Genomic DNA, 24,562 nt, shown 5'->3' with positions numbered 1-24,562 from the left:
TTTCTAGCCTAGAAGCAGTAGGCTACACCATATAGCCTAAGTGTGTAGTAGGCTTGTATTAGTCTGTTTTCACACTGCTATAAAGAAATACCCAGACTAGGTAATTTATAAAGAAAAGAGGTTTAATCGACTTATACTTCTGCATGGCTGGAGAGGCCTCGGGAAACTTATAATCATGGCAGAAGGGGAAGTAGGCACATCTTACATGGTGGCAGGAGAGAGAGCACAGAGGAAATGCCAGACATTTATCAAACAACCAGATCTAGTGAGAACTCCCTCACTATCACAAGAACAGCATGGAGGAAACCACGCCCATGATCCAATCACCTCCTACCAGCTCCTTACCTTGACATGTGGGGGATTAGAATTCAAGATGAGATTTGTGTGAAGACACAAAGCCAAACCATATTAAGGCTATACCATCTAGGTTTGTGTAAGTACACTCTACAATGTTCACAACGACAAAATTACCTAACATCACATTTGTCAGAACATATCCCTATTGTTACGTGATGTACGACTGGACTATGGTTTTTGTCTATATAGTACATACATAACTATGATATAATTTAATTTATAAATTAGGCACAGTAAGAGACTAACAATAATCATGAAGTAGAACAGTTATAACAATATACTGTAATAAAAGTTATGTAAGGCCAGGCACGGTGGTTCACACCTGTAACCCCAGCACTTTGGGAGGCCGAGGTGAACACATCACAAGGTCAGGAGTTCGAGACCAGCCTGGCCAACATGGTGAAACCCTGTCTCTACTAAAGATTTAAAAAATTAGCTGGGCGTGGTTGCACGTGCCTGTAATCCCAGCTACTCAGGAGGCTGAGGCAGGAGAATTGCTTGAATCCAGGAGGTGAAGGTTGCCGTGAGCCAAGATTGTGCCACTGCACTCCACCTGGGTGACAGAGCAAGACTCTTGTCTCAAAAATAAAAAAATAAATAATTTTTAAAAAGATGAGGCCGGGCGCGGTGGCTCAAGCCTGTAATCCCAGCACTTTGGGAAGCTGAGGCGGGTGGATCACGAGGTCAGGAGATCGAGACTATCCTGGCTAACATGGTGAAACCCCGTCTCTACTAAAAATACAAAAAACTAGCCGGGCGTGGTGGCGGGCGCCTGTAGTCTCAGCTACTTGGGAGGCTGAGGCGGGAGAATGGCGTGAACCCGGGAGGCGGAGCTTGCAGTGAGCCGAGATCACGCCACTGCACTCCAGCCTGGGAGACACAGCAAGACTCCGTCTCAAAAAAAAAAAAAAGATGGAGGTGGGGGAGTAGATATAACAGAAATGAATATGAAACAAAGCGGCTTGCAGAATGTTATTGTTCTCTTCAACTAATTCTCTTAGGTACCGCAAGTAAATTGTAAGTACCATGAATCTCTTGAATACATATATAACACAAAATTTATGGTATCTGCTTTACTACAGGAAGATGCTAACTGTTCATTTTTGTGGTTGTTCTTTCTGTCTCTTCATCTTCCCATTACTTTCAATAGCAACTCTTTATCCACAATTTCCTTAGTTAAAAAAAAAAAAAAAAAAAAAAAAAACTGGCCAGGCGCAGTGGTTCACACCTGTAATCCCAGCTCTTCGGGAGGCTGAGGCAGGTGGATCACCAGGTCAGGAGTTCAAGACCAGTCTGGCCAACATAGTGAAACCCCGTCTCTACTAAAAATACAAAAAATTAGCCAGGCGTGGTGGTCTGTGCCTGTAATCCCAGCTACTCAGAAGGCTGAGGCAGGAGAATCACGTGAACCTGGGAAGCAGAGGTTGCAGTGAGCTGAGATCACACCACTGCACTCCAGCCTGGGCAAGGACAGAACGAGACTCCATCTCAAAAAACAAACAAACAAACAAACAAACAAATGCTTCCTGTTTTCTATTCTTCCTGTCATGAGAATAAATTTAAAATGGCTTCAATCCATTCATTTGGCTGACTTATTCCTACATCTATATGATCTGCAGTATCAGCACATGAAACCTCATCAGTATGAACAGAGAGTAGTTACTTCTGATGATAGAACAGTTACCTATTTAAGGACTACATTGTCCTTAGAAGGGTATGAGTGGCAATATCAGGACCTGGCTTCATAAGGATGTGCTGAATTTTCAAGGTGTTGCTAAGCTTGGTCTTTTAAAAATTTCAATAGTTTGCCAAATAAGCCTACTTAAGGAGTTACATCCAAATGCTGACTATCTTTGTCCCCTCCAAAAAGCACAAAAGGTCTTGAATAAGTGTGGTGATTTCTGCTCTGTTTTATAGGAAGACTGTGGCTGTAGTGTGTGAAATTAGAGGGGAACTGGAAGTCAGGACAGTTCAGAAACAAAAAAATACTCGTCATATAGGGAGATGGAGGATCGGAGCAGAAATAATAAGACCAGTGGTTTGGAAGTGATCTAAGATAATCTACGTCAACCTCCTTGTATCTATCACTTAAGTTGCAGGATGGGAAAAAGGATCCCAGAATGTAAGCTCCACCAGAAAGAGTCCTCACTGATTTATAATACTCCAGGTACCTAGAAAAATACCTGGCACATAACATGCATTCGATAAACACTTTTTTTTTTTTTTTTTTTTTTTTTTTTTTTTGAGAGAGTCTCACTCTGTCGCCCAGGCTGGAGTGCAGTGGCACGATTTCGGCTCACTGCAGCCTCTGCCTCCCAGGTTCAAGCGATTCTCCTGTCTCAGCCTCCTGAGTAGATGGAATTATAGGCGCGCGCCACCACGCACGGCTAATTTTTGTATTTTTAGTAGACACGGGGTTTCGTCATGTTGGTCAGGCGGGTCTCGAACCCCTGACCTCAGTGATACACCCGCCTCGGCCTCCCAAAGTGCTGGGATTACAGGCGTGAACCACCTCGCCCGGCCAATAAACACTTGACTTAATGCGGCAGTGCCAGACAGAATACAAGGAGAGAGAAGAAAAAAAAAAAAAACAAGAAAGATGGAAAAATTAATCAGAACTTGGGACCAGAATTTGAGGGGTAAAGGAGTCAAGAAAACCAGTGACAGAACTAGGCATGTCAGGAAGGGGATCTAGTTTTAAAGGATGGCTATGATAACTAAAAGCTGGGTATTAACGCCTTTATTTCCAATATGATCTTAACTGCATTAAGTTTACTTGAACATGACCTTTACCTAGGTAAGAAGGGATGCAAATCCTCTAGATTTCCAATAATTCTCTAATCATCTAAAAATGTTTCTTTCTAGATGTTGCCAGCACACATTCTGTGTTCTTTCGGCACACGAACGCGAGGGGGAGGAGGGCGTTAGCAGAAAAGACGCTGACAGGTAAGGGGTCAGAGGGATAATCCTGTTCTGCAGCAAATGCAGCACGTTCCTCAGTCTTGGGGCGTCCATCAAGCGGAGAGCTGGAAGATGACTGAAAGTAACGGAGTAGAGGTGGAACTAGAACAAGGTCACGAGCTGCTGCCCAACTCGTGTAACTCCTGGTTCCAGGCTGTCCCTCTAGGATGCTGCTGGCGCCAGCCAAGGGAGCAGGACAGAGTCTGGGTAAAGGTCGCCAGCTGACAAGATAGTAGCTAGGAGACCTCTAGGTGCGCCAAAACTAGGGCGTCTTTTCCTGGACGGGCAGAACGCACTGCTCAAAGATCATTACATCACCACGCCCAAGAACTGATACTTTAGCAGGGGAACGCGCCAACAAGGCGACTCCGCCCCACCCTCCCCGTTCCTCCAGCACACGCAAGCGCACAGAGGCCCGCGGGTGACATCACCCCTCCCGACACCACCTCGTTGTCGTACGACCAAAGGCCTGTCGTAACGGCCGGGCAAGAAAGGCCTCGAGAGGAAGGGCACGCACGCCGCACACCCTAACCTGCTCGCCTGCATGCGCGCGCAGGTCCTTTGCGCAGGCATTGGGACTGGAGCCAATGAGGTGCGGCGACGTTACTGCGTAGTCGCCAGCTCGGCCGCCCGTCAGGGCGCGGGAGCGCGGAGCGAGTTTGGTTGCACTTACACCGGTACTTAAGCGCGGACCGGCGTGTCCTTGGACTTAGAGAGTGGGGACGTCCTGCTTTGGAGCGGGAATCTTCGTTGCGCCAGCGACTAAAAAGAGGTGAGAGCGGGTCGCGGAAGCCGCACCTGGTTAGAGGCAGAGCTGTGGGCGGCGCGCACTCGCGAGCGACCGAGACCCACGCGGGGAGCCTCCGAGTGGAGCCCGCGCTGCGTGGGAGGGCCGGGAGTGAGGACCCTGGACTGTGGTCAGACCGAACCGGGCGAGTAACCGCTTGAGGTGCGGCGGCCCTAACTAGGGACAGGTATGGTCTCAGTCAGGGACTAGAGGCGGCTTAGATGCAGATCCGAGGAAGACGCGGCCCCTTTCGTAGTGGTTGCGGAGGGGCTATGGAAATGATAGGCAAGACTTCCCACCCGGAAAGCCGAAGCTTAGCACTTCACGTTCTCCTTCAGAGGGCAAAAGCTGTTGCTCTTCTAATAAGGGGCCATTTCTTTACGTGGGCACGTTTCTTCCGTCAGTCGTTCTGACATCCTAGAAACAGTTTCATCAGTCACCTTGAAACCGATCTGGATGGGTGACCTCATGTTCGCCCCGGGGGATCACAGGTAGGAGAGTGGGGATGTCCTGGGGGGACCGTGCAGCCTGCCCCTGCGTTCCCATTTACAAGTTCGAGTGTCAGGCTACTCCTGTGACCTGGGCAGGTAGAAACAGCCAGTACCGCTTTTTAAATATTTGTGTGCTTTGCAATATCCTCAGGAAGAGGTAGCTTTACATGGTAGTAAGATTAAATGACTAGGCCTTCTTAAAAATTGAAATTGTGGTGATTTTGGCTTAATGTGATCACCCTTCAGCTTCAGATCTGTGACTTAGTGACCATGATTTTCTCTTCTGAAACTGGAGTTTGAATTAGGTTCCCTCTTTGCTTGCTTGGGCTTTAACGTTCCTTCACGTGTACACACGAAAATAGGTTTTTGAGGAGGTGCTCCTAAAAAATGTTTTTGGTATTAAAGAGTATTTGGTATAAAGAGTATTAAAGCAATACAAGATTAATTCTGGTATTTAATGACATAAATTACCAATGGATTGGTAATTAAGTGGCTAGAGTGGTCATTCATTTACACTGTATTTGTTACCTGAGGAAAAATTACTAAGTTGGGGCTTTCGTTTTTAGAATTAAATATGGGTGATGTTGAGAAAGGCAAGAAGATTTTTATTATGAAGTGTTCCCAGTGCCACACCGTTGAAAAGGGAGGCAAGCACAAGACTGGGCCAAATCTCCATGGTCTCTTCGGGCGGAAGACAGGTCAGGCCCCTGGATACTCTTACACAGCCGCCAATAAGAACAAAGGTAAGAGCCACTTGTTAAATAAAATAAAACAGTACAAAACGCACGAATGTCACCTGTGACACACTATGAGGAGTGTGAAATACTTAACCGATGCATTCTTTCTTGTTTAGGCATCACCTGGGGAGAGGATACACTGATGGAGTATTTGGAGAATCCCAAGAAGTACATCCCTGGAACAAAAATGATCTTTGTCGGCATTAAGAAGAAGGAAGAAAGGGCAGACTTGATAGCTTATCTCAAAAAAGCTACTAATGAGTAATAATTGGCCACTGCCTTATTTATTACAAAACAAATGTCTCATGACTTTTTTATGTGTACCATACTTTAATAGATCTCATACACCAGAATTCAGATCATGAATGACTGACAGAATATTTTGTTGGGCAGTCCTGATTTAAAACTAAGACTGGCTTGTGGTTAAATGAATATGTTCAGTTTTTGAATTTTAATAGTAATTCCAATTCAGTAAATGCTATCACTGTTTACCCCTTCTAAAGATATGATTAGACTTTGTTAGCAATGTTCAACTTTTCGCAAAGATGGTGAGTGCCATCTTAAAACTTACTGGAGATTGGTTTTATATTTAGATTTATATAGCTGGTTTGTGAATATATTTAAATACTGGGGAAATTCCTTCACTGTCTCAGAACTAAGCAAGATTCACCTGTGTTTTGTGTTCATTTGCCTCTTAAAGGCAAGGGTTGAAGATAAATAAGGTAGCAATGTCTAGAGTTTTGGCCTTAACGATGCCAATCTAATTATAATTCCCTGTATTTAAAATGGTTCCTTTTACTTATTGAAAAGCATTTTAGTATGGTTTATGTGTAATATTAAAGATTATTCAACACTTCTCACATCTTACAAATCTATAAGGTCACATGCTTTTAAAATAGTAGCAAGTTAAACTTCACTCTTGAATTCTTTACAATCTAAGTCAAACTAAGTTATAATTTAGGATTGTCTTTAAACAGCCATTCAGAAACATAAAACTGTAGAACTGTGTATTTGTGATTGGGAATGGTGCTTTTGCCAACTTAAAAGGATTAAAGTAGCAGGGATATACACAAATTTTAAAATGTGTGATCGCAAGACTAAAGATAATTAAAAAGAAAACCACAGATCATGATTTTTTGACTGTGCTTGATTTCATGACTGATGCAGAAACTTTAATGATTAAAAAGTGCAGGAGCCCTAAATATCAGTGCAGCAGCATTAACCAGTCATGGTGCTAGATTGTTTACTTGGTTTTCTAGGACTGCCTGAACTAGAATAACACTTCACTAATTGACTCTTAGTTTCTTTGCCCAGATTGAGAACTGCAGCATTTATGCCAGACATGGACAGACAAATGCTTCTGGTCATAGTTTTCTGATGTGTAACAGTGTAATTACATACTGAATTATTTCATGCATAGTCTGTGCCATACACATTTAGAATAGTCCTTGGAGATTTTATGGAGATGGTGAGCACAAGGTAAGACATAAAGAATGATGAGAAAATAAATCTGTGCTGGCGAGCTGAGAGCTGTATCTTTGTGGGACAGTGAGAAGACTGGGAAGATGTAAATCCATAGTCTCAAAGGTGATTGGGATGATTAGATAGGTGTTTAAGGCCTGAAAGCAATTTATAACATGTGAGTCTTATTTTTATTTGTAGAAGAAATGTGGAAAGCTTGCTGTAATTCATATTTGAAATCCTAGTCTGAGTTATGGTGGGGAATTTAAAGATGCATCCTGGAAATACTTTTAAGATTTCAGCCTTTAAAAGGCCTTGTAGCAGAGGACTTGGTGACTGCATAAAGTTAGTGGTATTCAGGGACAGTGTAGCAATTAACTTAACAAGGGGACAATCCTGGACTAATGTGAAAGACCTAAAGTAAAGGCTAGAGAGTTGATTTTCTTTTTTTTTTTTTTTTTGGCATTCTGGAAATGATACAGGAAACAAACATATTAAGGTAGATACAGAAATACAGAAATGTGTTCAACCTTTCATCTCGGCTAGTTGTGAGGTTTTGTTTGTTTTTTGAGACATGGTCACACTGTCGCCAAGGCTGGGGTACAGTGGCGTGCTCTTGGCTGGCTGCAACCTCCACTTCCCAGACTCAAGAGATTTCTCCCACTTAAGCTTCCCAAGTAGCTGGGACTACAGGTGTTCACCACCATGCCCAGCTAGTTTTTTTGTAGAGATAGAGTTTTGCCATGTGGCCCCAGGGTGGTCTCAAACTCCTGAGCTCAAGCAATCTCTCCACCTGCCTTGGTTTCCCAAAGTGCTGGGATTACAGGCGTGAGCCACCAGGTCCTGCCTGGTTTTCAAATTCAGAAATCTTATTTAACCCAGAAGTAATCAGCCCAATAGTAACTTAGGTTTAGGTTTAATTTTTTTTCAGGTTTAAAATTTCTCTTGTTTCTTTTTTTTTTTTTTTTGAGACGGAGTCTCGCTCTGTCTCCCAGGCTGGAGTGCAGTGGCCGGATCTCAGCTCACTGCAAGCTCTGCCTCCCGGGTTTACGCCATTCTCCCGCCTCAGCCTCCCGAGTAGCTGGGAGTACAGGCGCCCACCACCACGCCTGGCTAGTTTTTTGTATTTTTTTAGTAGAGACGGGGGTTTCACCGTGTTCACCAGGATGGTCTCGATCTCCTGACCTCGTGATCCACCCGTCTCGGCCTCCCAAAGTGCTGGGATTACAGGCTTGAGCCACCGCGCCCAGCCCTCTTTTTTCTTTTCTTTTATTTTTTAGATGGAGTCTCACTCTGTCGCCCAGGCTGGAGTGCAGTGGTGCAGTCTCGGCTCACTGCAACCTCCACTTTCCATTTTCAAGCGATTCTCCTGCCTCAGCCTCCCGAGTAGCTGGGATTGCAGGCACTGGCCACCATGCCTGGCTGATTTTTGCGTTTTTAGTGGAGACAGCGTTTCATCATGTTGGCCAGACTGGTCTTGAACTCCTGACCTTGTGATCCACCCACCTTGGCCTCCCAAAATGCTAGGATTACAGGTATGAGCCACCACGTCCAACCAATTTTTCTCATTTCTGTACCTCCTATATTAAGGTCTGTGTTGGCACAGATGAGTAACTGCTGTGTTCTAGGTCAGTTATGCCCAAGTACTTCTGGTGGTTTAAAATGTAAGTGATTCTGTAACTTTTTATTTTATTTTATTTATTTATTTATTTACTTATTTATTTATTTATTTTTTGAGACAGAGTTTCACTCTTGTTGCCCAGGCTGGAGTGCAATGGCGCAATCTCTGCTTACCGCAGCCTCCGCCTCCCAGGTTCAGGTGATTCTCCTGACTCAGCCTCTCGAGTAGCTGGGATTACAGGCATGTGCTACCACGCCCGGCTTATTTTGTATTTTTAGTAGAGATGGGGTTTCTCCATGCTGGACAGGGTGGTCTCGAACTCCCGACCTCAGGTAATCCACCCGCCTTGGCCTCCCAAAGTGTTGGGATTACAGGCGTGAGCCACTGCGCCTAGTCGATTCTGTAATTTTTTAAAAAGAACGTTTCTATCAGGGATATATACTTTCAGAAATAAGGAAACTGGGGAAGAAAGAGCTAACACTAGAACCCACATGTTTTCATTTCTAATGCTTCACTGTAGGTGGCTCGGTTGGTAGAACCAAAAGTAAGAGCCAGATTTATTTAAGGGATATTCAAATGCCACCTACACTCTATTTTGTCTAGAACAGTGCTGTCTAATAGCACTTTCTGTGACGATGGATATTTTCTAGGCTTTTGCTTTTACAGTATGGTAGCCACTAACTACATGTGGCTGTTAGGCCCTTGAAATACAGCTAGCGTGACTAGAAAGTATTTTATTTTAAATTTACATAGGCACAAGTGGCTAGTGGCTAATGTATTGACAGTCTGAGTCTAGGACTAGAACCAGTGGTCTGTAACAAAAGTACTTCCCCTGTGCTCTTATCAAATCTAGAATTAGCTGGGTGTGGTTACTCATGCATGTAATCCCAGCACTTTGGGAGGCCAAGGCAGGCAGATCACTTGAGGTCAGGAGTTTGAGACCAGCCTGGCCAGCATGGCGAAATATAAAAATTAGCCAGGTGTGGTGGCGGGCACCTGTAATCTCAGCTACTTGGGAGGCTGAGGCACAAGAATCACTTGAACCTGGGAGGTGGAGGTTGCAGTGAGCCAAGATTGTGCCACTGTATTCCAGCCTGGGTGACAAGAGTGAAACTGTCTCCAAAAACAAAAAAATCTAGAATTCTTGCAAGTACGTTATATTGTCCTTCAGAACAGATTCCAGTTCCTGTTGTGGTCACCTTTATAATTTTACCGTATGTTTTACCTGTTCGTAAGTTGGCAGTTCATTTTAGATAGGTAACATTCTGGTGGTAGCTAGGGATGTACCTTTTGTCATCCTTTTCCTGCATTTTTCTCAGATTCTTTTATAGATACACATTTTTGCTTTAACCACTGAAGATTGCTGTAAATTATAAAAGGTGTGATAGAATCCACATGGCTGTCAAGAAGGAGGTCGTACTAAGGACAGTTGGCTGACTAGTCTCAGATTGTTTAATATCATTTAAACTTGGGCAAGAGTAAACTAAATAACTGGGCGTCATGGTGCACACCTGTAGTCCCAGCCACTCTGAGGCAGGAGGACTGCTTGTGCCCAGAAGTTTGAGACTGCAGTGTAGCTATGAGTGTGCTACTACACTCCAGCCTGGGCAACAGAGTAAAGCAAACTCCATCTCTTAAAAAGAAAAAAACAATGTGGTCTGCGTGTGGTGGCTCATGCCTGTAATCCCAGCACTTTGGGAGACTGAGGCAGGCAGATCACCTGAAGTCAGGAGTTTGAGACCAGCCTGACCAACATGGTGAAACCCCATCTCCACCAAAAATATAAAAACTAGCTGGATGTGGTGGCAGGCACCTGTAATTGCAGCTATTTGGGAGGCTGAGGCAGGAGAATCGCTTGAACCTGCTGCGTACCATCGCACTCCAGCATGGGCAACAATAGTAAAACTCCATCTCAAAAAAAAAAAAAAAATAGTTTTCTTAGAATGGAAGATATTCATTCATGAGCTCTTTTGGCAATCCGTCATCTTACCAGAATATTCTGAAAACCAGTAAGATGTTGCCAAGTTGGGGGTGAGAGCTATGTAATCCAAGGCATATGCCTGACCGAGTATACAAATACACCTGACCAGAAACTTTGTCTCCCACATTAGTCTCTTCTAGGCACTGCCGGGGTACATACTGAGCTGCTGCTTTGGCTGTATTTTCTGTGCCTCAGAATAACCATTGTCCTGATGTTCATATCCTTAGAGTTTAGTACAAAATACTGGATATCCATTTACTAGGTTCCAGGTTATCTTAGTTGGAGTTTGGGGTATTTGAAAACATCATACCCTCAGGCTATCATTTCCCACAGAAAGCTAAGTAAATTTACTGCGTCCATTTCTCAAAGAGTAAATGTGTAGGTTGTATGTGTCTATGAAGATTTAAACATGTTAAATTTAACATTTTAAATGTAAACATTTAAATATGTCTGTAGCTTGAACAGTGTAGTTTTAAGAAAGGACTGCTGGACTAGTGTAATGCAGAAAGCGCTGGGTCTAGGATTAGGAGAAAATTGTGTTTAGTGTGTGTCAATAAACAGCCCGTGGACGCAGTCTGACCAGATGCCTGTTTTTTAAAGAAAACTTTATTGGGCCAGGTGCAGTGGCTCACACCTGTAATCCCAGCACTTTGGGATGCCGGGGCAGGCAGATCACGAGGTCAGGAGTTTGAGACCAGCCTGACCAACATGGTGAAAGCCCGTCTCTACTAAAATACAAAAATTAGCTGGGGGTAGTGGTGGGCACCTGAAATCCAGCTACTTGGGAGACTGAGGCAGGAGAATCGCTGGAACCTGGGAGGCAGAGGTTGCAATGAGCCAAGATCAGGCCACTGCACTCCAGCCTGGGTGACAGAGCAAGATTCTGTCTCAAAAAAAAAAAAAAAAAAAACTTTATTGGATCACAGTCACATTCATTAGTGTATTGTTTAGGGCTGCTTTGGGCTGCAACATTAGAGGTTAGTGGTTGTGACAAAGCCTAAAATATTTAGTGTGGCATTTTACAGTTTCTCAGTCCTGTGTTTAGAGCTTTGCTTTGCCAAGCTGTGATTAACACAACCTCGTATTTGTGGAGAATGGGAATAAGCACCTCAAAAGATTCATTGAATGATGTGTGAAGAAGGCCTGTAACTGGCAAGCACAGAAAAATTTGTTCATATCTATGTCAAATTCCTTGAAAGTCACATAGTGAAAAATCACTACTTCCAAGATTAGCAATAACCTGTAAGTCGATGTTTTCTATTCTCAATTGACTCAATCTGTGTGACATCTGACATGCTTGACTGCTCTTATTTTCTCACTTCCTTCGGTTTAAGTTAGTTTCACATTCACATAGAATGAAACAGACATCATAAAAATCCTTATGTATGTGTAGCTGTAATAATATGTTGATAACCCACATACTTCAGCATGACATTTTGCCTAAATTCTAGTCCCTGAACTTAAATTGCTTTGTGGTTATAAAGTGCATTCACATCTCAATTCATTCTCAGCACCTTGTAAGGCACTGGGGACAGGCTCAGAGGTTGTTACTGCTAAAGGTCACACAGGTACACTACCTTGTTAGCAGTACCAGATGTACTGACACCAGCCCTTCCTCGGTGTCTTCTGAAACTCCACATAAACTGGGTCATCTCTTTTAGCCTCTTGACAGAACATACACACTTTGTTAATAGAAACTGGGCTTTCTCCAGGCCCATGCACTTCTCAGCCCTCACAAATAGACACTGCTTCCACATGGTCCACAAAAGAGGCCATGTAGTCTTGGCATCTTTCAAATGACTCTTCTCTCACAGGCGGAACTACTTGTGTGAGTGTTCTGACATCTGCACAGACCTTTGGACCTTTTGCTGTCATCTGTGTACTTCTAGACCATTACATTCACTGAGCACTTCACCTGGCTTATGATCTCTACCCCAACCCTTCTTTATTTTTAAAAGTTACCCTGGTAATAGCTGTGTACAATCAAAAGACCTATACTTAATGCCACTGTAGCCTCAATTTTTTACTTGATTTTAACTCTTCTGAGGGCTTTCCCATCATTATAATTTAGACTTATCAGTACTCCAGAACTACTCCACCTCTGAAATTAGAAATCTCAAAACACCAATCTTTGATCACAACCTCATACTGTTCCACTTTCTGCTGTATCTCCTTGAACGCATCAAAACCCCCAGGTCCTGATCATACTCTTCAGCCTGCCTTCCTCAGCCAGCCTCTCAGTGTATCTTTTCAATCACTGCATTGCCTGCATCCTCTACCTTTGTCACTTGTGTTTCCTTTTGTGTCATCTATTCTGCAAACAGCCTGAGAACAGCCCAGCCATCTTTCTCTGCTTCCATACCTGATCTGAACACCGTAGGAGAAAGTCACACTGCCGTCCATCAACACCACTGTAAACTTAACCATCTCTGATTCAGTTGAACCAGCAGAAACCTTGTGCAGCTGTCCTTTTATGTATCCATTCTTATCCCAGTCTTCATTGTTATTTTAGATGTTCGTCGTGCTCCTCATGATTCTTACCTCATCCCCACTGCCTTTCTTATAGCAGATGGCCTTGCCTCCCATTTCAGATACAAATTCTCTACTTCCTGACTACGAGGAAGATTTCTGTTGTTCCCTATCCTTCACTTTGAATGTTGTTCTTCATTCAGATATGTTTCAGAATGGTCAATCACATCAGAACAGTCGCTCTACATACTACACCCCAACACGGTCATTCTAACACCCATTCCCAACCCCCTTGTCCTCTGCCTCCCTCTCCCATAAAAGTTGGAAGGACTACATGTCTACTTTCTTTTTAGCACAGGAACTTTGCATGGGGAGCCACATTTAAACGATATAAGTAAATTCTGGAAATTAATTTTTCTAATTCAGTTTAAGTTTAATGAAATTATAGTTGTCTCTACCTGAATTGGGCATGTGTCGTGCGTCCAGAGATACGAATTCTCTACTTCCTGACTACGAGGAAGATTTCTGTTGTCCCCTGTCCTTCACTTTGAATGTTGTTCTTAATTCAGATATATTTCAGAATAGTCAATCACATGAGAACACTCGCTGTACATACTACACCCCAACACAGTCATTCTAACACCCATTCCCAACCCCCTTGTCCTCTGCCTCCCTCTCCCATAAAAGTTGGAAGGACACATCTTTGCAATTTGGGGATGGCAGGAGACATCTTTAAGATTTTTTAAGTCATCTACACTGAGTTGGGGCAGTTGTGTTGTCAGTAAGATGAGAACTTCTACACCTTTTTACTGGTGAATGTTAGAGGAAGACAGCCCAAGGATCTGAGACCTCCACTGACACTGCATAATGGAACCTTAGGCACATTAACCTTTCTGTACTTTCGTTTCCTCATCTGTAAACTGGCACTAATTATTTCGGCCCTTAGGGTGGTTTTAAGGATTAAACAAGAGAATGTAATTGGCGTGTTGCCTAGCAGTCAGTAAACATTCAAAGATTAGCTATTCTTGAACTAGATGGGCAACAATTTATCAAATTGTTTAACAATTGGACATATTGCCTGGGGGAGAGAGGATGCCCACTGAGATGATTCTTCCAAGTGAAGTAAACAGGATGGTTTAGTGGGAGAGAAGTGCCTGGAATTAGGGATATGTATTCCTGACTCTGGCCCTTAATTCTAACCATTAACTCATCAAGTGATGTCTCATGCACTTTTAGTGACCTGGACCAAGAATCAATTAAGTTCAACCTCCATTGAAACTTCATTTACCTTGAAAGCTTTTTCTAAGGCGGGGGGCAAGGCTTGTAGTCAAAAGGTATGTATACACTGATATGTGTACACTCTCATCTTTTTCTTTTTTTTTTTTTGAGACGGAGTCTCGCGCTGTCTCCCAGGCTGGAGTGCAGTGGCCGGATCTCAGCTCACTGCAAGCTCCGCCTCCCGGGTTTGCGCCATTCTCCTGCCTCAGCCTCCCGAGTAGCTGGGACTACAGGCATCCGCCACCTCACCTGGCTAGTTTTTTGTATTTTTTAGTAGAGACGGGGTTTCACCATGTTAGCCAGGATGGTCTCGATCTCCTGACCTCGTGATCCGCCCGTCTTGGCCTCCCAAAGTGCTGAGATTACAGGCTTGAGCCACCGCGCCCGGCCTACACTCTCATCTTCTAAGTGTGCCTAGTTTCTCTAGTAATCTAAGAAAGGCATAGTTTTTAATATCCCATTTACTGGTATAATGCCAGCGCTAGTCAATTTCTCCTGAATCTTAACAAGAAGAGAAACAAATTGAGATGTGAATATGTGCATTAGAGGCAGCTTAGAGTGGGAAATGTTTAAGTGGTTGGCTGCAAGCCTCCACTGTTCCATCTCCCAGGAGGATTTATTAGGATGTTCGATCCAGGTCATAGCAGGATGCCACCTGGAGGGCCCTTACCTATGAAGAACTAGTTCTGCCTCTCATCCTGTCACAATGCATTGCTAACTTGTGTTGAGCAATGTTCAGTAGTTACGTTGTTAAGAGTTTTGATTCTGGAACATTAGCACCTCCTATAATATATATATATATTTTTTGAGATGGAGTCTTGCTCTGTTGCCCACGCTACGGTGCAGTGGTGCAGTCTCGGCTCGCTGCAACCTCCACCTCCTGGGTTCAAGCGATTCTCTTGTCTCAGCCTCCCGAGTAGCTGGGATTACAGGCACACTACCATGCCTGGCTAATTTTTGTATTTTTAGTAGAGATGGAGTTTCCCATGTTGGCCAGGCTGGTCTTGAACTCCTGACCTCAGGTGATCCACCTGCCTTGGCCTCCCAAAATGCTGGGATTACAAGTGTGAGCCACTGCTCCTGGCCCCTCCTATAATTCTTGAATGGGGCATATGTGATAGTGATAACAGAAAATCACTATGCCAGACAAACACTGTATGTTGAGTGCACAGGTTAGAGATGGTACAGGAAGAGACCTATGGGAGAGATTTTTAATTTATGAGTCTCCTGAGTTAGACTAGGTTAAGATATTTAAAGAACCAGTGCTTAGTGGGAAGTGACAGGGCCAGCCCATTTCACCCCCCCCCAACCTGGTATCTCTCAAAATAAGAATGAAGGAGCGTTTTTTTGTATTATACTTCAAGGTCAGGGAAAAATTCAGTTAGCCTGAGCATGTTGTCTTATGTCTGTAATCCCAATGCTTTGGGCTGAGAAGGAAGGATTACTTGAGGCAGGATTTTGAGACAAGCCTGGACAATATGGCAAGACCCCATCTCTACAGAAAATTTCTTATAAAATTAGCCATGCATGGTGGCATGTGCCTGTAGCCCTAGCTACTTGAGAGGCTGAGGCAGGAGCATCACTTGAGCCTAGGAGTTAAGGTTTACAGTAAGCTATGATTGTGCCACTGCACTCCAGCCTCGGCAACAGAGTGAGACCCTGTCTTAATAAAAGATTCAGAGAGTCTTTTACCATTATAAAACAAAATGTGGGCCGTACATGCCAGATTCCTTTTGTAGATATCCTGCCTGAAGATTCTGATAGCTTCCTACTCATTATGCTAAACTTGATCAAGCAGGTTAGCAACAAGGCCTATATTAGATACAAGAGAATACAGGCAAGGTATGTGATTTTCTAAGGGATCCCGTCAGCTGAAGCAGTTCCCCCCTCCACCCAAGTTGGTTCTCCAGCAGAATACCTTGGAAGTGGAGAGCTAATGTCTTTACTCTTGGCCTTCTACACAGCAGGGGCTATATTAAAATCCAACTACCTTTCGAGTTCATAGGAAGGCAGAGAACTGCCCTTTAGGAAACAGCCACAACCTCCCCACCATTGGTTCTTCTAGTTTACTGGTCATTCCTTCTCAACTGCATCTGTAGGCCTCTTTTTTGTCCAGTCTTGCAGAGATTGCTGTTGGTCTACTCAATACCCATTCTCTCCTTCATTTTTAGTAACAGAACTTTGGTTCTTTTCAGGGGAAAATGTACCTATAAGAGACTACATTGTCCAGCTTCCATAGATGTGATTAATGGGTCAAGTGGAAGTCAGTTGGGTGGGACTTCTGGGAAATCTTCTGTAAAGAGACCTGACTCAGATAGGAGGACTGCCCTTTTGCCCTTTGCTTTTTCTCTTTTTCCTGCCTGGAACCGGGATGGAGTGGCAGAAGCTCCACTGGCAGCCAACTGGGGTTTGTGGCACCACTGAGGATGGAAGCCACACACTTGAGGATGGCAGAGCATGAGGAGAGAAGGACCTGGCACACTGGGGAAGTGATGAAGTTGCCATGCTAACTCAGACTTCTTTAACAGTTTAAGAATTGCCATTCTTATTTAAACTATTGTCATTTCAATTTCTGTAATATGCAGGTGATACTCTCTTTTTTTTTTTTTTTTTTTCTTTGAGATGGCATCTCTGTCGCCCAGGCTGGAGTACAGTGGCATGATCTCGGCTCACTGCAACCTCCACCTCCCAGGTTCAAGCAATTCTCTGCCTCAGCCTTCTGAGTGGCTGGGATTACAGGCGCCCACCACCACACCCGGCTAATTTTTGTATTTTTAGTAGAGACGGGGTTTCACCATGTTGGCCAGGCTGGTCTTGAACTCCCGACCTCATGAGCCACCCACCTCAACTTCCCAAAGTGCTGGGATTACAGGGGTGAACCACCACTCCTGGCCACTAATTCTGATACACTCATTCCTTGTGTAATAGTGACCCCTAAAGTTATGCCTTCAAAATTTTTTCTTTATATTTTTTTTCCCCGGCAACATCTACACGCATGCCTTAAGCACAAATGCCAATGACTTCATATCCACAATGCAAATCTGTCTTGAGCTCAATAGCCATACACTCAACTGTCTTTTAGACATATTTATCTGAGCTCCCCCACAGACACTGTGGAAGGCTAAATAAGGGCTCAAATGTGTCCATGCCCTAATCCCTGGAACCTGTGAATGGTACCTTGTATGGCAGAAAGGACTTTACAAATGTGACTAAGAAGGATCTTGAGATAGGGAGTATACCCTGCAGTATTTAGATGGGCTCGATATAATTACAAATGTCCTTATAAATGCAGGAAGTAGGGGGGCTGGGCATGGTGGCTCACACCCGTAATCCCAGCACTTTGGGAGGCTGAGGAGGGCAGATCACGAGGTCAGGAGCTTGAGACCATCCTGGCTAACACGGTGAAACTCCGTCTGCACTAAAAAATACAAAACAATTAGCCAGGTGTGGTGGCAGGCACCTGTAGTCCCAGCTACTCGGGAGGTTGAAGCAGGAGAATGGCGTGAACCTGGGAGGTGGAGCTTGCAGTGAGCAGAGATCATGCCAGTGCACTCCAGCCTGGGTGACAGAGTGAGACTCCATCTCAAAAAATAATAAATAAAAATAAATAAATTTAAAAATGGGGGAAGCAGGAGTCAGAGTCAGAAGGCAGCAGTGTGAGAGAGGAAGCAGAGACTGGTGTGAGGTGGCCACAGTTGGGGAGTACTGGCAGTCTCTAGAAGCTGAAAGAGGCAAGGAATATGTATTAGTCCATTTTCATGCTGCTGATAAAGACATACCTGAGACTGGGTAATTTATAAAGGAAAGGGGTTTAATTGACTCACAGTTCCACATGGCTGGGGAGGCCTCAAAATCATGGTGGAAGATGATAAAAGAGCAAAGGAGTGTTTTACATGGTGGCCAGCAAAGAGAATGAGAACCAAGCAAAAGGGGTTTCTCCTATCACGTCTTGTGAGACTTATTCACTACCACAAGAATAGTATGGGGGAAACCAAACCCATGATTCAATTATCTCAACACATGGGAATTATGGGAGCTAAAAATTCAATATGAGATTTGGGTGGGGACACAGCCAAACCATATCATTCCACCCCAGGCCCTCCAAATCTTGTGTCCTCACATTTCAAAACCAATCATGCCTTCCCAACAGTCTCCCAAAGTCTTAATTCATTTCAGCATTAACTCAAAAGTCCACAGTCCAAAGTCTCACCTGAGATAAGGCAAGCCCCTTCTGCCTATGAGACTGTAAAATTAAAAGCAAGTTACTTACTTCCTAGATACAATGAGGGTACAAACATTGGGTAAATATAGCCATTCCAAATGGGAGAATTTGGCCAAAACAAAGGGGCTAAAGGCCCCATGCAAGTCTGAAATTTAGCAGGGTAATCAAATCTTAAAGCTCCAACATGATCTCCTTTGACTCTGTGTCTCACATCCAGGTCATGCTGATGCAAGAGGTGGGTTCCCATGGTCTTGGGCAGCTTCGCCCTGTGGCTTTGCAGGGTACAGCTTTCCTCCTGGCTGCTTTCATGGTCTAGCATTGAGTGTCTGCAGCTTTTCTAGGTGCACAGTGCAAGTTGTCAGTGGATCTATCATTCTGGGGTCTGGAGGATGGTGGCCCTCTTTTCACAGCTCCACTAAGCAGTTCCCAGTGGGGACCTCTGTGGGGGCTTCAACCCCACATTTCCCTTCCACACTGCCCTAGCAGAGGTTCTCCATGAGGGCCCTGTTCCTGTAGCAAACTTCTGCCTGGACATCCAGGCATTTCCACACGTTTTCTGAAATCTAGGTGGAGGTTCCCAAACCTCAGTCTTTTTTTTTTTTTTTTTTTTTTTTTTTTTTTTTTTTTTGAGATGGAGTTTCACTCTTGTTTCCCAGGCTGGAGTGCAATGACACAATCTTGGCTCACCACAACCTCTGCCTCCTGGGTGCAAGTGATTGGTCTCCTGCCTTGGCCTTCTGAGTAGCTGGAATTACAGGCATGTGCCACCATGCCCAGCTAATTTTGTATTTTTAGTAGAGACGGGGTTTCTCCAAGTTGGTCAAACTAGTCTTGAACTCCCAACCTCAGGTGATCTGCCCGTCTCGGCCTCCCAAAGTGCTGGGATTATAGGCATGAGCCACTGCATCTGGCCAGTTGACGTCTGTGCACCTGCAGGCTCAACACCATGTGCAAGCTGCCAAGCCTTGGGGCTTGCACCCTCTGAAGTCCAAGCTGTACCTTGGCCCCTTTTAGCCATGGCTGGAGTGACTGGGACACAGGGCACCAAGTACTTAGGCTGTACAGCACAGAGGGGCCCTGGGCCTGCCCCACAAAACCATTTTTCCTTCCTATGCCTGCAGGCCTGTAATGGGAGGGGCTGCCAGAAAGTTCTCTGATATGCCCTGGAGACATCTTCCCCATTGTCTTGGCAGTTACCATTTGGCTCCTTGTTACTTATGCAAATTTCTGCAGCAGCTTCAATTTCTCCTCAGAAAATGAATTTTTTTTTCTATTGCATCATCAGGCTGCAATTTTCCAAACTTTTATGCTCTTGTTTCCCTTTTAAAACTGAATGCTTTTAACAGCACCCTCTTGAATGCTTTGCTGCTTAGAAATGCTTTGCTGCTTAGAAATTTCTTCCGCCAGATACCCTAAATTATCTCTCAATTTCAGCATTCCACAAATCTCTACGTCAGGGGAAAAATGCCACCAGTCTCTTTGCTAAAACATAACAAGAGTCACCTTATTCCAGTTTCCAACAAGTTCCTTATCTCCATCTGAGACCACCTTGGCATGGATTTCCTTGTCCATGTCACTATCAATCAGCATTTTGGTCAAAACCATTCAACAAGGCTCTAGGAAGTTCTAAACTTTCCCACATTTTCCTATCTTCTGAGCCCTCCAAACTGTTCCAACCTCTGCCTGTTACCCAGTTCCAAAGTTGCTTCCACATTTTTGGGTATCTTTACAGCAGCACCCCACTCTATCTGTACCAATTTACTGTAGTAATCCATTTTCATGCTGCTGATAAAGACATACCTGAGACTGGGTAATTTATAAAGGAAAGAGATTTAATTGACACACTGTCCCACATGCCTGGAGAGGCCTCACAATCATGGTGGAAGATGAAGGAAGAGTAAACGGGCATCTTACATGGCGGCTAGCAAAAAGAGAATGAGAATGTGAACCCCCAAAATTTGAGACAAGTCTCAATTTAGAAAGTTTATTTTGCTAAGGTTGAAAATGCACACCCATAACACAGCCTCAGGAAGTCCTGATGACATGTGCCCAAGGTGGCTGGGGCACAGCTTGGTTTTATACATTTTAGGGAAACATGAGACATCAATCAATATATATATATAAAGTACATCGGTTAGGAGGTTTCCAGGTCACAGGTAGGTGAGACAAATGGTTGCATTCTTTTGAGTTTCTGATAAACCTTTCCAAAGGAGGCAATCAGAATATGTATCTATTTCAGTGAACAGAGGGATAACTTTGAATAGAATGGGAGGCAGGTTAGCCCTGAGCAGTTTCCAGCTTGAATTTCCCTTTTCCTCAGCTTGCTGCAGCCAAAATATTTTCCTTTCACAAGAGCCAAGTGAAAGGGGTTTCCCCATCAGCTCTTGTGAGACTTACTCACTATCACAAGAACAGTATGGAGGAAACCACCCCCATGATTCAATTCTCTCCCACTGGGTCCCTTCCACAACACATGGGAATTATGGGAGCTAAAATTCAAGTTGAGATTTGGGTGGGCACACAGCCAAACCATATCAGAATTGATTGCCTTTTCAAATCCCCAGAAGGAACTAGCTTTGCTGTCACCCTGATTTTTAGCCCACTGAGGCTCATTTTGGCCTTCTAACCTCCAAAACTGTAAGAGGATAAAGTGTACAGTAAGTTGTTACAATAGTGGTGGGAAATTAACACAAGCACCTCAAACCTAACATATCCAAAATAAATTCATTAATTTTCTTCCAAAACCTGATCCTCTTATATTGCCTACCTTTACACCATCCAAACCAGAAATTACTCATATATACTAGATCGTCCCATTCCCACTTCTTCACTTACCACTGGATATTTTTGGTTCTATCCATTATCCTTCAAATCAGTTCCTGATTCAAGCTTGCATGTTCCTTCTGTGCTATTACTGTAGCCCAGTGGTTCTCAACTGGGGGCAAATTTGTCACCTAGGGAACATTTGGCAATGTCTGGAGACATTCTGGTTGTCACCACTGTGTAGGGGGCTGCCACTCGCTGGCATCTAGTGGTTAGAGGCCAAAGATGCTCCTGAACATCCCACAGTGCACATGACAGCCCTCACAACAAAGAATTATCTGGCCCAAAACATCAATAGCACCAAGAATGAGAAACTGCTATAGTCTCAGAACTAGTCTCCCTACCTGCCATATTAAGCCACTCCAGTCATGATCATTATAAATTCCAATTACCTGATGAAATCTATTTTGTTATTAATCATAACTTGAAATCCCTGTTCAATAGCGTCAATATCTGGATCGTTTGTTAATCTGTTGGCTTTTATTTCTCTCCGTTTTCAGTCATTTTGTCCTTTTTCTTGAAATGCCAGGTCATTTTTAATTGAATGCTGACGTGGGCTATGAAAATTCATAGTGGCTCTGTAGGTTATCTTACTCCAGAGAAGGTTTACCCTTTCTTTTTTTAGATGGAATGATTATCTTAGTCCGTTTAGAGACTGTGCTGACTCAAGGCTGGGTTGAAAATGTGGAAAGACTTTTACCTCTGGCTCAATTCCACTCTTTTTTTTTTTTTTAAGATGGGGTGTCATTCTGTCCCCCAGGCTGCAGTGGCATGACCAGGGCTCACTGCAGGCTCAGCATTCCAGGCTCAAGCAATCCTCCCACCTCAGCCTCCTGAGTAGCTGGGACTAAAGCTATGCTCAACCATGCTTGGCTTTTTTTTTTATTTTTTGTAGAGACGGGGTCTCGCTATTCAACTCAATGCTATTTTTTTTTCTTTTCTTTTTCTTCTCCTTCTTCTTTTTTTTTTTTTTTTTTTTTTAGATGGAGTTTTGCTCTTGTTGCCCAGGCTGGAGTGCAATGGCGCAATCTCGGCTCACTACAACCTCCGCCTCCCGCGTTCAAGCGATTCTCCTGCCTCAGCCTCCAGAGTAGCTGGGACTATAGGTGCGCGCCACCATGCCGGCTGATTTTTGTAGAGACGGGGTTTCCTCATGTTGGTCAAGATGTTCTCGATCTCTTGACCTTGTGATCTGCCTGCCTCAGTCTCCCAAAATGCTGGGATTACAGGCGTGAGCCACCGTCAACTCCACTCTTACAGTGTAGCTTTTGGAGTTCTAACAGAGCCTAGGGAGTTGACTGGGCCTATCCTAAGGCAAGTCTTTAACCTTATCTCTTTGACAACAACTCTGTTCAGCTCTTTGGGGACTTTCCACTGGGCTTCTTGGCCTCCTGCCTTGTTCAGCTTGAAAATGTAGCAAATGTCTTTTCTTTCTTTCTTTCTTTCTTTTTTTTTTTTTTTTTTTTTGACGGAGTTTTCGCTCTTGTTGCCTTGGCTGAAGTGCAGTGGCAGAATCTCTGCTCACCACAACCTCCACCTCCCATGTTCAAGCGATTCTCCTGCCTCAGCCTCCGAGTAGCTGGGATTACAGACATGTGCCACCATGCCCAGCTAATTTTGTATTTTTAGTAGAGACGGGGTTTCTCCATGTTGATCAGGCTGGTCTTGAACTCCTGACCTCAGGTGATCTGCCCACCTCAGCCTCCCAAAGTGCAGGGATTACAGGTATGAGCCACCATACCCGGCAGCAAATGTCTTAAGGGCAGGCTCGGGCACATATTCTGCCCCTTCCTTTTCACGGAGACATTCTTCCTTCAAGTCTCTGGTTATTGTTTCTTTATCCCCAAGATACTGCCAAAAGCTCTATGGTTTCTCTGCCTTTCAGTAGAGGGTCTCTACCCAAGCCCTGTCCCTGGGTTCTTAGGCTTTTGCTCTGAGTGGTAATCACTCAGAGGAAAAATGTAGCTACAGAATGTCACCTCACCTCTCTTTACAATTCTTTCTCCAAGGTCTTCTCCTTTCAAGTCCTGATTTCTTCTCCATTATCTTCAAAAAGATTTTTTTAAAAACAACAAAACAAAATAAAAGAAAAACCCTGGTTGGGTTTTTTTACAGGTGCGGTGGCTCACCCCTGTAATCCCTGTACTTTGGGAGGCCGAGGCGGGCAGATCATCTAAGGTCAGGAGTTCCTAAGAGAAAAGGTTTGATAGCCCTCACATAGGTTGAATTCTTCTCTATGGATTGTAAATTAGTCAATTTGTGACTATTTTGCTAAGCAGAGTCAAAGATCCCTATTAAAAACAATAATGCTTGCTATTTTATAACTACGATATTTTGTGCTTCAATTGCATGGACACCAGGGGTTTAATCTATGCCTGGTCTCATTTAGCACTTAACAATCCTGTGCATATTGGGGGCGGGGGCAGTAACTGTTGACTGCACTTTATTTAATCAGGAAACAGAAGCTAAGAGATGTTAGATTGTTCATTAGTAAGTTATAGAACTAAGATTCAAAGTCAAGACTCTCTGACTGCAAAACTCTTGCTCTTCCTAATACAGTTCTACCTCCTAACCCTTAATTCTCAGTATCTAATGTTACATAATTTCAAACCCTGGTCAGTCATTGTAACTACCCATGGGTCCCCAGAGAGAATGTGGATGTCTCAGGATGGTCCATCACCTTGACTGAACAGTTAAAATGCAGTGACAACATAGGACGTGTTTAGAGGCTGATAATAAAATTTAAAAATATTATGCCTTCTATCAACAGATGAATGGATAAGGAAAATGTGGTCTATGTACACAATAGAATACTAGATACCCTTTAAAAAGGAAATTCTGGCTGGGTGCGGTGACACAACGTAATCCCAGCACTTTGGGAGGCCAAGGCAGGCGGACCATCTGAGGTCAGGAGTTTGAGACCAGCCTGGCCAACATGGTGAAACCCCATCACTACTAAAAATACAAAAATTAGGCTGGGCACGGTGGCTTACGCCTGTAATCCCAGCACTTTGGAAGGCTGAGGCCGGCAGATCACAAGGTCAGGAGTTGAAGACCAGCCTGGCTAACATAGTGAAACCCTGTCTCTACTAAAAATACGAAACTTTGCCAGGCATGGTGGTGCACACCTGTAGTCCCAGCTACTTGGGAGGCTGAGGCAGGAGAATCGCTTGAACCTGGGAGGCAGAGGTTGTGTCGTGAGCCAAGATCATGCCATTGTACTTCAGCCTGGGCAACAGAGCGAGACTCCATCTCAAAAAACAAAAAGGCCTGGCGTGGTGATGGACACCTGTAATCCCAGCTACTTGGGAGGCTGAGGCAGAAGAATCGCTTGAACCTGGGAGGCGGAGGTTGCAGTGAGCTGAGACTGCACC

At 44.1% G+C, this 24,562-nt stretch overlaps 1 protein-coding gene across 2 annotated transcripts; it reads left to right on the top strand.

The window, feature by feature from the left end:
* The first annotated feature begins 3,935 nt into the window (after window positions 1-3,935).
* Window positions 3,936-6,465, top strand: LOC105475711 (cytochrome c, somatic). 2 transcript variants are annotated; one of them, XM_011731202.2, is made up of 3 exons: window positions 3,936-4,090; window positions 5,163-5,339; window positions 5,450-6,465. In XM_011731202.2, the coding sequence occupies exons 2-3, from the start codon at window positions 5,171-5,173 to the stop codon at window positions 5,596-5,598; spliced, it is 318 nt and encodes a 105-aa protein (XP_011729504.1). In that variant the 5' UTR covers window positions 3,936-4,090; window positions 5,163-5,170; the 3' UTR covers window positions 5,599-6,465. The 2 variants fall into 2 exon arrangements, with proteins under 2 accessions (XP_011729504.1, XP_011729505.1); XM_011731203.2 differs by having other exon boundaries at window positions 3,977-4,292.
* Window positions 6,466-24,562: the final 18,097 nt, after the last annotated feature.

This window comes from Macaca nemestrina, chromosome 4 (assembly GCF_043159975.1).
Source record: "Macaca nemestrina isolate mMacNem1 chromosome 4, mMacNem.hap1, whole genome shotgun sequence".
In the NCBI taxonomy this organism is placed as follows: Eukaryota; Metazoa; Chordata; class Mammalia; order Primates; family Cercopithecidae; genus Macaca; species Macaca nemestrina.
The sequence above is the reverse complement of the archived record's forward strand: the minus strand, read 5'-3'. Positions and strand labels throughout refer to the sequence as shown.